This window comes from Chiloscyllium punctatum, chromosome 23 (assembly GCF_047496795.1).
Source record: "Chiloscyllium punctatum isolate Juve2018m chromosome 23, sChiPun1.3, whole genome shotgun sequence".
NCBI classification, from domain to species: domain Eukaryota; kingdom Metazoa; phylum Chordata; class Chondrichthyes; order Orectolobiformes; family Hemiscylliidae; genus Chiloscyllium; species Chiloscyllium punctatum.
Genome location: NC_092761.1, coordinates 85,944,120 through 85,959,583, shown reverse-complemented (window position 1 = coordinate 85,959,583; position 15,464 = coordinate 85,944,120). Strand labels below are relative to the sequence as shown.

General features: G+C 42.7%; 1 protein-coding gene across 3 annotated transcripts in view; it reads left to right on the top strand.

Moving 5' to 3' along the window:
• The first annotated feature begins 5,994 nt into the window (after nucleotides 1–5,994).
• The window catches only part of ttc12 (tetratricopeptide repeat domain 12), a 39,174-nt gene continuing 29,704 nt past the window's right edge, over nucleotides 5,995–15,464 (top strand). For 2 of the 3 annotated variants that reach the window (XM_072593368.1, XM_072593366.1), the window contains exons 1-6: nucleotides 5,995–6,076; nucleotides 9,265–9,464; nucleotides 11,173–11,200; nucleotides 12,199–12,276; nucleotides 13,814–13,935; nucleotides 15,076–15,135. In XM_072593368.1, coding sequence (XP_072449469.1) covers nucleotides 6,019–6,076; nucleotides 9,265–9,464; nucleotides 11,173–11,200; nucleotides 12,199–12,276; nucleotides 13,814–13,935; nucleotides 15,076–15,135 — 546 coding nt within the window. In that variant the 5' untranslated portion in view covers nucleotides 5,995–6,018. The remainder of the gene's footprint in view (nucleotides 6,077–9,264; nucleotides 9,465–11,172; nucleotides 11,201–12,198; nucleotides 12,277–13,813; nucleotides 13,936–15,075; nucleotides 15,136–15,464) is intronic. The other variant, XM_072593367.1, reaches the window with a different exon arrangement.

The window sequence follows — 15,464 nt, the reverse complement described above, 5'->3', positions numbered from 1 at the left end:
TGAATAACTAAGCAGAAAGCATTCTTTAAACTCAAGCACCACAGACATTGCTAATCCTTGTCTCCATTGAATAAAAACAGAAATTGATGGAAAGGCTCAGTAGGTCTGGCAGTATCTTTGAATTAGAATTAGAATAGCCCTTATTGTCACATGCACTCGAATGAATGCAGTGAAAAGTTTGTAATGTCACCTCTGGCACCCTCTTAGGTACAGAGTACCTAAGTTCAGGTACTTTAAGTGCTGTCACAAAATTGAAATAGTAAAAAAATAAACTAATGTGGGAATGCAGAGTTTAAATAGTTCAGAATGATAGTAAAAAGTATCTTTAAAGTACTCAAGTTATAGCTCTTTCCCATTGAACCTGTGCCCACTGGCCTTCAGAATACAAGGCCTTGCTGCCTCCATGTGCTGGCCTCTGTCCCGGACTTGCCTTCAGGACTTGCCTCCAGGACTCATTACCCTGGCAGGTTTGGACTCACTCTGCTCCTGCTCCCTGCTCCAGTTCGTGACTTGCTTCTGGGACTTGGCCCAGGTTCACTCTGCTCCAGGTACTGGCTATGACTCAGCTCCCAGCTCGAGTAGAGAGAAATCTGTATTAATCTTTTGGGTACAGTGACCTTTCCTCAGAACTGATGGTAGCTAGGAAGTGGTTGGTTTTTATGTAGAAGATAGGCTGGGAGTAGTGGGTAAGGAGTTTTTGATAGGTGGAAATAGACCCTAAAGAGAGAGAAGAACAGTTGGACAGACAAAGGAGTGGATAAAGATCAGCCTGGGAGAATGAATAGCTATTAGTGGACAATTAGTGGCTAACCATGGGCAGTGTGTAATAGCGGACCGTGTGATAACAAGGCTTGGTGTATGGTGGTTGGGTTAAGGACATGGGTAAAGGTGTCTCAAGCATTATAATTGTTGAACTCGATATTGAGTGCAGAAGGTTGCAGAGTCCAAGCGGAAATGAGGTGTTGTTCTTCCAGCTTGTACTGAGCTGCGCTGGAGCACTGCAGCAAACCTGAGACAGAGATGTTGGCCAGGGAACAGCATGATGTGTTGTAGTGGCAGGCAACTGGAAGTTCAGGGTCTTTTTTGCAGATAGGGTGTAGGTGTTCTGCGAAGCCATCACCCAGTCTACATTTTGTTTGCTCAGTGTAGAGGAGATCACATTGTGAGTAGAGCATGCAGTAAACTAGATTGAGTGAAGTACAGGTAAAGTGCTTCTTCACCTGGAAGGTGTCTTTAAGCCCTTGAGGGGGAGGAAATAAACGGGAAGGTGTTACACCTCCGGCGGTAGCATGGCAAGGTGACAAGGGACTGTGGGGAGGGTGGGGGGCAGTATTGGGAATGAAGGAGGAGTGGACCAGGGTGTCCTGGAGAGAAAAGTCCTTGCAGAAGGCTGACAGGGGAGGGGAATGTGTGTCTGTAACAACTAACTGGTCTAATTCAGCTTTTTGAAAGTTTTCAAGCCAGTTCAATTATTCAAACAGTCTATGCTCGTGAATTTCACCCCCACTCCACCACTATACACCACTACTTACCCTTCTTCACCAGCACACAAACCACAAACCCCCACCCCACCACTTTTCCATCCCCACCATAATAATTATGTATTTCAGTGATTATCAATTAAGTTGAAGAGTGACCCTCGGTCGTGTACAGTACTCACAAAAACAACCCAAATGTTATTTGCTTCAATGGGACTCAACTCCTATGTCTTTAAGATGGTCAAACAAACCTGGGTAAAGTTTAATTGAAATGAGTGGGTGTGGGAGTGGAGGTAGATTAAGGAGTCATCATATTGAAGATTTTGTTTTAAAACTCAATGCACTGTGTCTAAGTTAAAAAGCTTACTACTGAGATACAGGTAAATAAAACTGTTTAGTTAATGTGACAGAGATAAAGAATGTTAGTTTGAGTCAGGATGGCCAGTCTGATTGTGTTATGACTTAAGCAGCACATACTGAAAATTGATTTGGACTTTGAATCCCAAATGGTGATCTCAGAGACAAGTTCAGCCAAGCGGCAAAGATATTGTAATAGAGATTTCTGAAACAACTATAATCCGTTTTTACTCAGCTGCATATTATTGTAACATCGAATATGGATTTCATTATTTCTGTCTGACGGGTACATTTTACAAGTAAGCAATCTCTTGTAACCAAGTAAAAGGAATTCAATAGTCTGACACCTGTTGGGTTGCAGGAAACATTATGTATTCCATTTCCTAAATGCAAATATGTTTGAGATGAAGGGGTCAGCACATTTAATTACATTCTTGAATTCCATCTCTTAATTGCACCTTCTAGAGTAATAGATGGCGATGTCAGGAGATGCAAAATCAGGAGTGATGCAGACGTCTTTAAGACTAATGAATAACTAGCATGATAGAGAAAAGGAGAAGGATATATTCAATTGGTCCCAGAATCAACTCTACCTTCACCTGCACACACACTGTGGGAGAATCTGCTCATCACAGATAGGTCTGACTAGCTATCATACACCTGCAACTAATCAGTTCAATCTTCTCGAACCTTTGTTGGCGAAGAAAATACCAAAAAGGAGATGTCAGGCCATACATACCCATTGGGCTTAATTGAGTGTCTTTTCTCAGTTGAACAGCCAAACAATACCCCATGAATTTGGAGATACCAATTTTCATGTTTTTTAAACAAAACCCAAAATGGACAGATGGGAAGTTTGACAGCCAGCACAGGAAAGCAACTTGCTATTTTACAATAACAAATAAATTTAACAGATTTGTGCCTCACTATTTAATTGATGTGATGGCTTGCCTAATTGACTTTTTGAAGGCCGTGATTGTATCTACCTTCACCACAATCTCAGACAGTGCATTTCATTTGATGCAATCAGTGTTTCTCTTACTCCCACTGTGTTAGCATTGACTCACTCCTACCTGTTTGCCAGTACTATGTGCTTATTATTTACCGTGCATTTTGTGCATTTTCATTGATTAGTGTTGTGACATGGAGGTAAACCTTTTCTGTTAATTAAACCAAACACCCAGAAATGCTCGTTTCACCTCGTAATATGTTAAAATGTGAGTGACAGAGAACTCTTAAATTCCACTATTTAAAGAAAATATCATCGATTTATTTTCTTACTCTAAAAGTGAGCATTAAACAAAAACAGACTTCACAAATCTAAGACCCGATTTCTCTTAACTGCTTACTCTCTGATTCTAATTCTAAAACACTTATTAAAATTATATTAGCTTAATCACAACATCACACAGTCTTTGTCTTCTCCGCTGTCTGCAATTTTCCTGCTGATGATCTCCTTGAGTTGTGTTTTTTCTTTTTACTGCAAGTATATTTCACATGGAAAGGTACCTTTGGTAGAGAATGTTTTCTAATTTCTTTGAGAGTAAGATAGGCAATTAGCTCTCTAGCAGTTTCTTTCTCCACAGCAGTTGGTCTCTGGCTAATTAGAGTCATAGATTCATAGAGAAGTACAGCATAGAAACAGACCCTTTGGTCCAACTCGTCCATGCCGACCAGATATCCCAACCTAGTCTAATCCCACCTGCCAGCACTCAGCCCATATCCCTCCAAACCCTTCCTATGTCTGCATTCTTATATCCCCTAATATCAGATCGTCTCATTGGTTTGATGTTGGCAAAACAATGAATTCAAACTCGATTGGGTTTTAATATCCTGGGGCACAATTTAAATTGCCTGATGGAGGACTTATGCCAGAAACGTTGATTCTCCTGCTGCTCGGATGCTGCCTGACCTGCTGTGCTTTCCCAGCACCACATTCTCGACTCCAGTCTCCAGCATCTGCAGTCCTCACTTTCTCCTAGCACATTTTAAATTAATTGGTTAAATTTGAATTGCTGTCAAAGCTACAACCAGAATTCAGGTATCCATTTCGCAGCCACAATTTCAATTGTCCAGTAGACTCTGGGACTGCCATCTAGTCATATACACAGGTGCTTGTAAACTCTCAGTTCAGAATGGCAATAAATCTCTCTTAAAGGTACAGCACATGCCTTCAACTTCATAATACTAGTTTCTACTTACAGTGCAAAATTTTCATTTAAACAATCATTGCTACTGGTGGAGCTGAATATTGTTGATGACTATATGTAAATTTTGAGTTTATTGTTCATTTTGATCCTATTTCTTTCATTTGTTTGACACCCATGCTTGTGATGTTATACCAGGTCACGGTATGTGCCACCACAACCAGTGGTTTTGAATTCCTGGAGAATTGGCAACCCTAATTCAGCCTCGTTTGAATTAAATGCATTTTGTGACATCACATTTCAAAAAAGGTTGTGAAGGCATTCAGGAGGATTCTGAAAAGATTCACCATAATGCTTTGGGGTTTGATGAACTTGAGTTATGTAGATGACTGAATAAATTGGGACTATTCTATTCAGAGAAGAGAATATTGAAGGAGAAATTGTTATGGATATTCTAAATTGTGAGAGCTTTGGATGAAATAGATAGGAAAAAACTGTTTCAGTTGATGGCAGGATCAAGAACTTAGGGCATAAACACAGAAATTGCTGGAGAAACTCAGCAGGTCTGACAGCATCTATGGCGATAAAACAGTTAGGATTTTGAGCCCAGTGTCCCTTCTTCAGAGATGAAAAACAGATCTGAAGAAGGGTCAGTAAACTCAAAACTTTAACTCTCTACAGTTGCTTTCAGATGTATTGAATTTCTCTAGCACCTTCTGTTTTTTTGTATGAAAACAACTATAAGACCAAGTTTATTGCAGGAAAGCAACAAAAAAGTTAGTGACTAAGTCAACCACAATTACAAAGACTCTGCACAGCCAGAGACATCATGTCTGTCTCTATCAGGATAAAGAGCTGGTTTCCTCAATTCCCTGCCCAATAGGCTGGATGGCTGGTTTGCATTGCAGAGTGATGACAACAGCATGGGTTCAATTCCTGCTCAAGCTGAGGTTATCATGAAAGACTCTCCTTCTCAATCCCTGCCTTTGCCTATGACATGGTGACCCTCAGGTTAAACCACCAGCAGCCCTCTTTCTCTCTCTCTCACTGAGAGAGTGGGAGTATGATGTCTTAACCTTCAGTTTTACCCAGGATGGGGTATAGCATCAGATTGGGTGCAGCCAAAAGCATCATCATGCTTTTCTGAGCTGTTACTGAAGGCAGGAGAAGTTAAAAATCATAGACTCATACAATCCCTACAATGTACAAGGAGGCCATTCAGAGTGTCAGGTCTACACCAACCATCTGAAGTGCATACCACCCAGATCCCTGTGTCAGTTAATTCACCATGACTAACGCATCGAGCCTGCACATCCCTGTACACCATGGATAATTCACCTTATCTGCACATCTTTGGACTGTGGAGGAAACCAGAGCACCCAGCAAAAGCCACAGAGACACCAGTAGAACATGCAAACTCTACATGGACAATCAGCCAAGGTGCAATCAAAACCCAGGTCCCTGGTGCAGTATGAGGGAGCAGTATGAACCACCATGCCAAGCTTAGTATGATGATAAAAGTGATGGTATCTTAGTAATAGGTGGCAAAAGATAAAAATCACACAACACCACCTTATAGGCCAACAGATTTATTTGGAAGCACTAGCTTTTGGAGTGATGCTCCTTCAGCGGGTGGTTGTGCTGATGAACCACCTGATGATGGAGCAATGCTCTGAAAACTAGTGCTTCCAAATAAATCTGTTGATCTATAACCTGGTGTTGTGTGATTTTTAACTTCGTACACCCCAGTCCAACACCGGCATCTCCAAATCATAGTGGGTGGAAGTGAGACAAGAGGAGAATGTTCTAGAAGAGGTGTCAATGGCAGAATTCTCTGCTCCCCATTGCTATAGACAGGGCTCTGGGGGATGCTCCTGGTTCTGGTCCTCCTGGAGGGGGCGGGGCCGGTAACCACAGGCAACCGCGTCCCAACCCCATGGCAACGACCCGGACCAATGAACGTTCGGCTTGTTAGGAGGCGGCGCAGCAAGGCCGCAGCTGATTGGCCTAGCCCCTGGAGGCGGGCGAGCGGAGAGATGGCGGACAAGGAGAACTCAGAGTTGGAGCGGTTCCTGAGAGAAGTGGATGAGATCAGTAAGAGAGGGGGGGAGAGAGGGAACAGTAAGAGAGGGATAGGGAGGGAGAGCGATCAGTAAGAGGGGGAGAGGGAGATCGGAGAGAGGGAGGAGAGGTCAGTAAGAGAAGGGGAGAGGGAGGGAAGTGGGAGATCAGGGAGGGGGGAGATAGATCAGAGAGAAGGAGGGAGTGATGAGTGAGAGAGGGAAGGGGAGAGAGAGGGAGGAGAGGTCAGTAAGAGAGGGGGAGAGGGAGAGATCAGTGAGAGAGGGAAGGGGAGAGAGAGAGGGAGGAGAGGTCAGTAAGAGAGGGGGAGAGGGAGAGATCAGTGAGAGAGGGAAGGGGAGAGAGAGAGGGAGGAGAGGTCAGTAAGAGAGGGGGAGAGGGAGGGAGGTGGGAGATCAGGGAGGAGGGGAGAGAGGGGGGAGATAGATCATAGAGAAGGAGGGAGTGATCAGTGAGAGAGAGGGAAGGGGAGAGAGAAGGAGGAGAGGTCAGTAAGAGAGGGGGGGAGGGAGAGATCAGAGAGAGGGGTAGAGGGAGGGAAGTGGGTGATCAGGGAGGGGAGAGAGAGAGGGAGAGATAGATCTGAGAGAAGGAGGGAGTGATGAGTGAGAGAGGGAAGGGGAGAGAGAGGGAGGAGAGGTCAGTGAGAGAGGGGGGGAGGGAGAGATCAGTAAGAGAGGGGGAGAGGGAGGGAAGTGGGAGATCAGGGAGGGGGGAGATAGATCAGAGAGAAGGAGGGAGTGATGAGTGAGAGAGGGAAGGGGAGAGAGAGGGAGGAGAGGTCAGTAAGAGAGGGGTAGAGGGAGGGGAGTGGGAGATCAGGGAGGAGGGGAGAGAGGGGGGAGATAGATCATAGAGAAGGAGGGAGTGATCAGTGAGAGAGAGGGAAGGGGAGAGAGAAGGAGGAGAGGTCAGTAAGAGAGGGGGGGAGGGAGAGATCAGAGAGAGGGGTAGAGGGAGGGAAGTGGGTGATCAGGGAGGGGGGAGAGAGAGGGAGAGATAGATCTGAGAGAAGGAGGGAGTGATGAGTGAGAGAGGGAAGGGGAGAGAGAGGGAGGAGAGGTCAGTAAGAGAAGGGGAGAGGGAGGGAAGTGGGAGATCAGGGAGGAGGGGAGATAGATCAGAGAGAAGGAGGGAGTGATGAGTGAGAGAGGGAAGGGGAGAGAGAGGGAGGAGAGGTCAGTAAGAGAAGGGGAGAGGGAGGGAAGTGGGAGATCAGGGAGGAGGGGAGATAGATCAGAGAGAAGGAGGGAGTGATGAGTGAGAGAGGGAAGGGGAGAGAGAGAGGGAGGAGAGGTCAGTAAGAGAGGGGGAGAGGGAGGGAGATGGGAGATCAGGGAGGAGGGGAGAGAGGGGGGAGATAGATCAGAGAGAAGGAGGGAGTGATCAGTGAGAGAGAGGGAAGGAGAGAGAGATCAGAGAGATGGAGGGAAAGAGTGAAGGAAAGAGAGCGAGGGAGAGTGAGAGAGATCAGAGGGAGGGAGGGAGAGAAAGATCAGTAAGCGAGGAGAAGAGAGAGAGAGAGGTGGAGAAGGAAAGAGGAAGAGAGGGAGGGAGGGACAGAGAGGGGGAGGAGAGAGGGGGAAGGGAGGGAGGGATCAGTAAGAGATGGGGAGAGGGAAGGAGAGATTGGGGAAGAGAGAGGGAGGGGGACACGAGGGGAGAGGAGAGAGAAGGAGAGTGAGGAGGGGAGAGTGAGGGTGGGAAGGAGGGGTAGAGAGAGAGAGAGCAGCAAGGAAAGAGGGGGAGAGTGAGAGAGAGGGAAAGGGGAGAGGAAGGGAAGAAGAGATCAGTAAGAATGGGAGAGAAGGTAAGAGAAAGGGAGGGGTCAGTAAGGGGGGACAGGGAGAGAGAGATTAGTGAGATGGAGAGGAGAGAGAGTGAGAGGATGAGAGAGAGAGATCAGTGAGAGATGGAGAAAGAGGGAGTGAGAGTTGGAGAGGATTCACAAGAGAGTGAAAGGTGTAATGAGAGTGGAGGGAAGATCAGGGAGATGATTAGTGAGGACTGAGATCATTGTGAGAGAGATCAGTAAGAGAGAGAGAGGTCAGTGAGGGAGAGGAGGAGAATAAAGGGAGGGAGTGGGATCAGTGAGGGATATGAGTGTGAGAGGGGTTCAGTAAGGGAGATTAGTAAGAGAGGAAGAGAGAGCGAAAGATCAATGAATGAGATATCAGTAAGAGGTGGAGAAAGAGAGAGAGAGAGAAATCAATGAGGGAGAGATCTGTGAATGAGAGAGAGAGACAGAGAATGAGGGAGACCCATAACAAGGGGAAAAGAGGGAGACAGTGTGGTTTCAGTGAGAAAAGGTAAAGTGAGTGAGGGACAGAGGGGCTGGGAGAAGGGTTTTGGTGAGAAAGATTGGTGAGGGAGAAATCAGTAAGAGGGAGAGTAAGTGAGAGAGTTAAGGAGAGATCAGTGAGGGGAGAGAGAATGAGGAGTCATCAGTGAATGAGAAAATGATTGAGGGAGAGAGTGAGAGAAATCAGTAAAAGATCAGTGAATGAGGTGGGTCCGTGATAGAGAGATCAGTGATTAAGGGAGAGAAAGAGAGATCAGTAAGTGAGGGGGAGAAATTGTTTGACAGACAGGAAGATTGGTGCTGAGGGATCAGTGAGATATTAGTAAGTGTGGGGGAATAAGTGAGAGAGAGATTAGTAATTAAGGGCGAAAGAGTTTAAGTGAAGGAGAGAGAGAGTGAGGGGGAGAAAATAAGTGAGGGGACATCAGTGAGGGGGAGGTATGTAAGTGAGAGTGAGGGGCAGAGAGAGTAAGGGGGAGTGAGTGAGCACTGCATCAGTCAGAGGGAGGTCAATAAGTGACAGGGAGAGAGAGTAAGTGAGAGAAAGGGAGTAAGTGAGTGGGATGGAGATAGTGAAGAAGAGAACATCAATGAGGTAGACATGATTAAGTAAGATAGGGGAGAGAGTCAATGAGAAGAAGGTCAGTAAATGAAAGGGAGACAAAGTGAGTGATAGGGAGAGAGTGAAAACATAATGGAACTGGAAGAAATGGACATTTGGCCTTTTGCTCTTCCCACCACCTGTTTCACTCACACAATCTGTATTCACTTCAGATCTTTTAGAATGCAGATGTTTTATAGTATTCAGCAAGGATGAGGCCCCTTGGCCAATCAAGTCTGTACTGCCAAAAATATACTGCTATTTACACAAGCTTTCTCTTTGAATCTCCCTGTTTAGCGAATTTGGTTGAAGAATTTAAGTCTGATGACCCTGCAATACGAGAAAAAGCTTTCCAGAAAGCAGATGAAAAGTTGGAAAGAGGATCCAGTGGAGCCGATATAGTCGAAGGATGCAAGACAAAACTGAACTGCACATTAATCAATCCAAACCCTTCATGTAGTGGACCACCCCAGCCTCCTAATCTCCCTGGTCAATATGTGAGTCTTTGATCAGATTGATTGTTAGAAGTGCCATTAAATCCTTACTTTTCATTCTGGCAGTTTGGAACAAGCATTAAAAGAGTAAAATGCTGTGAAAAAGGTTAGTGACATATGAGACTGGTTCCCTAATTAGCAGTTCTCACTGCAACCAACTGGATTATGGAAGACTAGCATGTCTGTGGAGGAAACACAGGAATGATGTTTTTGGTGTGTGTTCCTTTATTAGAAAATGCCCTAATTTATTGAAGTTTATAAGATAATGAGGAGTATAGTTAGAGTTAATGGTAGTTCTCTTTTTCCTCGGATGGGGGATTTCAAGACCATGTGAGAGGAAAGAATTTTAAAGAAGACATGAGAGGCAAATTTTTTACACAGTGGGTAGTTCACATGTGGAATGAACGTCCTGAGGAAGTAGTGGATGAGAGTTCAGTTACAACATTTAAAAGACATTTGGATAAGTACGTGAATAGGAAAAGTTTGGAGGGATATACGGCAGGAGCAGGCAGGTGAGGCAAGTTTAATTTGGGACTGGTTAGGTCTGTTGCCATGCTGTATGACTCTATAATTTTGCTTTTCCGTTTATGATTAGATTACCTACAGTGTGGAAACAGGCCCTTCGGCCCAACTAGTCCACACCCACCCTCCGAAGAGTAACCCACCCAGACCCATTTACCTCTGACTAATGCACCTAACATTGCGGGCAATTTAGCATAGCCAATTCACCTGACCTGCACAACTTTGGACTTTGGGAGGAAACCGGAGGAATCCCACACAGACACGGGGAGAATGTGCAAACTCCACACAGTCACCCAAGGCTGGAATCGAACCTGGGACTGTGAAGCAGCAGTGCTAACCACTGAGCCACTGTGCTGCCCTGTGGCAATGATGACTGACCTGTTCTTTATTGTAATAAACCAACTCAGAATAAGGGTCAAGGATTATGCATGGCCTGAATCAAATAAGGGTGAAAACGAAGCAATAATGATTATTAAACCTTTGGTATAAAGCCCTGTGCGGGGATGGATGTTGTGCCTCAGCACTTTGAAAGCAGTGTGTGTTGCAAGGGTGAACAATTTTGATTTTGAGTACAGTGGAGTCACAGTGAAGCAGAGAAATTTGACAGAGGTTGCAATGGAGAAAGGATTGGAAATTCTTTGAGAGTAACAATTGCCATTTTAATAGAATTGGGTATAGTATTTTTATGCATGGTAAGATGTAAAATTGTTTGAGATTTTAGTTTGTGTCAGGAAAAAAAACTGACCAGGGTTAAATAACAAAAAACACTGATGTACTTCCATTAAATTGAGCTGTGTTCAGTATGTTTCCAGTGTTCAGGATATTTCTTGTGTTCACATATTTAGAAGTAGGGTACTTCACTTAAACCATTTGTAATGTTGGGCTTTTGCAATTTGATAGCAATTGTATTTAACCTGGAATTATTTTGGCTCATTGGACATTTATTAGAGTTCAGAGGGTGATTAGAAATCTTTTATTCCAAAAATATGTTTATTGATAAAGTTTGTAAAATATGAAGTACAAATGCTTGATTTGAATATTACAGAATTTACAAAAATTAGAAATCTCTGTCGTGAATGAATCCCTTTATTATATTAGAGAGCTGCAATCATTTCCTGCAAGTGGGTTCTTTCTGAGATTCCAGCATGCCCATCTAATTGCTGATTTTTTGAAAATCTATTTCTTGCAGAGAATGGACAGCAATGTGATGAACCAAGGTAATGTACTTTGTCAGAAATTATTGATTTTTATTGTTGATTTTTGTGTTGTTTTGAGGCAGTAATACATTAAAGTACACAATTGACAAGTGATTTTACAGAATCATGGAATTGTTACAGTGTAGAAGGAAACCATTTGACCCATCATATCTGTACTTGCGCACTGAATGAGCTCCTCACTTTCTCTGCCTTTTCCCCATAACCCTGTGCATTCGTCTTTTTCAAATAACAATCTAATTCCATTTGGAAAGCCTTAAATGACTCTGCTTTCATACACTCTCAGACAGTGCATTCCAGGCTTTGATTACTCACTGTAGCAAAAATCTCATTATGCCATTTCACCTTTTGCCAATTACCTTAAATTTGTGTCCACCTGTTTTGATACTATCTTGAGTGAGAACCGTTTCTCTCTACTTTCTATGTCCGGACACCTCATGGTTTTAAATATTTATCAAATTTCCTCTCAACCTTCTCGTCTCCAAGGCAAAGAGTCCCAATTTTTTTGATCCATCTTTGTAACTGAAATTTCCCAATCCTTAAGCCATTCTTGTGAAATATTTCTGTCTCCAGTTGATTTGTTCCAGCATTTGGTATTGCAGACTTCTCTCTAAGAATTGACTTTGAATCTTAGATGTTGATCAGTTTCTCCACAACTGGACTGAAGGTTGGGAAACCTCAATCAGATACTGATCATAAAACAGCTGAAAATACTACTAACACAGCACAAAGTTGTCAAGTGTACTTCGCTGTTGGGTAGTTGGCGCAGAAGCGGTGTTTTCTGAAGCAGGTGAGGAGGCACATGAGCTATGCTAGACCTGGATGCTTGATGTTGATAATGGTGCTTAAGTTGAAAAGAATTCCATCCCCCAGCATTGACATCCATACTTAACACAAAGACTTACCCAAAAGGAACATAACTTACAAATGTCAGAATAGGCTGGGGCCTGGGATACTGTATAGGTCTGCTGAGTATTCAATTGTGGCACTTCTCGTTATAGATGATTTCTTAACAGTTCTTGCGAGAGATGCAGAGACAAGAGGGAAGAGGAGAAAAAAGAATCAGAAGCTTGCCAATGGTAAGCAAGTTTGAGTGTTGTAAAAGTTATGACAGGAGCAGGTGTAGGTCATTAGATAGTGAGCATCTTTTCCATCAAATCACTTTGTTGCTTTATCATATCTCCCCCATATATTACATTAATGATATTTTTGTTCAAATGCAGCTTCTTGCTGTATTTAGAGTCATAGAGATGTACAACTTAGAAACAGATCCTTCAGTCCCAACTCATCCATGCCTACCAGATATCCTAACCTAATCTTGTCCCATTTGCCAGTGTTTGGCCCATATCCCTCTAAACCCTTCCTATTCATAGACTCTTCCAGCTGCCTTTTTAATGCTGTAATTGTATCAGCCTTCACCGCTTCCTCTGGCACCTCATTCCATACACGCACCACCTTCTGCGTGGAAAAGTTGCCCTTTAGGTCTCTTTCATATCTTTCCCCTCTCACCTTAAACCTATGCCCTCTAGTTCTGGACTCCCCCACCCCAGGGGGAAGACCTTGCCTATTTATCCTATCCATGCCCCTCATGATTTTATAAACCTCTACAAGGTCACCCCTTAGCCTCCGATGCTCCAGGGAAAACAACCCCAGCCTATTAGCCTCTCCCTATAGCTCAAATCCTCCAACCCTGGCAACATCCTTGTAAATCTTTTCTGAACCCATTCAAGTTTCACAACATTCTTCCGATAGGAAGGAGACCAGAATTGCACGCAATATTCCAAAAGTGGCCAGACCAATGTCCTGTACAGCTGCAACATGACCTCCCAACTCCTATACTCAATGCTCTGACCAATAAAGGAAAGAATACCAAACGCCTTCTTCACTATCCTATCTACCTGTGACTCTACTTTCAAAGAACTATGAACCAGCACTCCATGGCCTCTTTGTTCAGCAACACTGCCCCAGAATTTAGTACTTGGGATCGTACAGAAACAAAACAGGTTAAAACAAGTTCCATTAAATAGTAAGTTAAAACAAAGAACTGTGGAAGCTGGAGATTTGTTGTTCCATTAAGTATTAAACAAAAAAATCCAAGCAAAGCAAAATCCAAGCAAAAAATTGCTGGAAAAAGTCAGCAGCTCTGGCAGCATCTGTGGAGAGAAAGCTGAGGTCAGTCCTGAAGAAGTGTCACTGGACCCGAAACATAAACTCTGCTTTCTGTCCACAGATGCTGCCAGACATGCTGTGTTCTCTGAGCAATTTCTGTTTTTGTTCCACTCAATAGTGTTTACTGACCATTAATTAAATGCACTTTATTTGCTGTTAATTTCCCTTCTGAAATTTTTCACAGCAATTTTGTCTCATTCCCTGTACACCATAACTTGTACTTAGTTAGCTCAAAGTATAGTGAAATATCTTAATATGTCTTGAAAACTGAGGATGGATAAACATTAACTAGGCTGGTGAAGACAGGGATAAAATAAAATGTGTTAAGTAGGGTTTTAAAGGTAAGGAGAAGCTTTCCTTATTAACTCATAAAAATATTTCTCATTTGACCTAATATTAATTTTCACTCTATTTTTCTGCTTTGAACATCAATATTTTCTTCTGCAGCATTGAAAGAGAAGGGTAATGCAGCATTCAAAAAAGGGGACTATGCAACTGCTGTGCAGTACTATACAGATGGCCTGGAAAAGCTGCGAGATTTTCAGGTCCTATACACTAATCGAGCACAGGTATGTGTGACAATTGCTGTTGCTAGGATTTTGGAATTTTTACTTCATGGTTTATCGATAGATGCTGGAGAAAGGTGAGTGTTTTTGTTTCTAATTTTTTTAATGAGAAATTTATTTTCTCCTTCGGGCCAGAAACCACTTATGCTTACAAAAGGATACATGGACATGTCGCTATTGCTACAAGTTGATTGCCAGAGAAATAAGGTTTATACAGTGCCACATTGCAAAAATATTTCAAAGCAAAATTGCTTTTGATGTTTAGTAAGTGGACCTAGCAGCCATTTTGCAAATCACCTCCTAAAATGTGAGTGATTTGACGGTACAGTTAATTTGTGTTTGGATGGTTTTATTTTGGGGAAGGTGGCTGCTCAGGACATAAGATAACTCTTTGCTGTTCTTCAATTAGTTACATAGGCTCTTTAATATTTATTTATTTCTCCAATACAGATAAATGTCATCTTAATTTAGAACTCTTATCTGAAGGATGACACACTCAATTGTGCAGTACACACTGTACTTTACTCAGCTTCCAATTACAGCCAGGACCTGTTTAAATTTTACACAAGATGTGAAAAATAGAAAATTTAAAATGGCCAAGAGAACATGCACAAATAAAGTAACTCAGTTTAGGCAAATTCCTTCAAACGTCAACAAAAATTAGTTCAGTTATGTCAAAGTGTAGATTACAATCCCATTTTAAAAAGAAAGATAAGCCAGATAGATTAATACTCTGAACATAGTTTTCATTAGAGTACTATTATGAAAATGTGAAGAAACATAATAAGACTCTCTACTGCCAATAGCAATATGTCTTGAGTTTTCTTTTAAATCAATCTGGAAAGTAAGAGTAATTGTAAAGAGGAAATAGTGCCCACCGAGACTTCTCTGTTCACCATGTTCTTGCATCCTTTTTTCAGAAATGGTGTTAATTCTCTTTTGAATTCATTTAAACTGTCCACTTCAATGGTCTTTCCTGATAACTTATTCAGTACTTCTACACTTTTGGTTGATCAGGTGCTGACAGACATTTTCATACCTAATTTTATTAATATTGATGAGTCCATTAAGATTTAAACTGGTTGTCATATTTAGTTCCATTTCCTTTGCAATTACCAAATGTCTGTTTTTTGCTATTTTCAGGCATATATCAAACTGGGGAAATATGAAGAAGCAATCAGTGATTGTGAGTGGGCCCTGAAGGTGAGTGTGTGTGTGTGTGTGTGTGTGTGTGTTTTTTTCCAGGTTTGAGTTTTTCTTAAATTATATTTTCTCTCAGCAATTTTCATAAATGCATGTATAATCCAACAATTAGGAATTTCAGATTTTCCTTTTTCTAAGCTGCAAGAGCCTGAGGGTGAAAAATTGCACTACCTTCTATAATCTTACTAGCTTAAGATTTGCTTTTTAATCGTTTCTGTGAAGTGCCTTGGAATCTCATAGAATCCCTACAGTGTGGAACCAGGCCATCTGGCCCAACAAGTCCACACTGACCCTCCGAAGAGTAACCCACCCAGTCCCATTCCCCTACC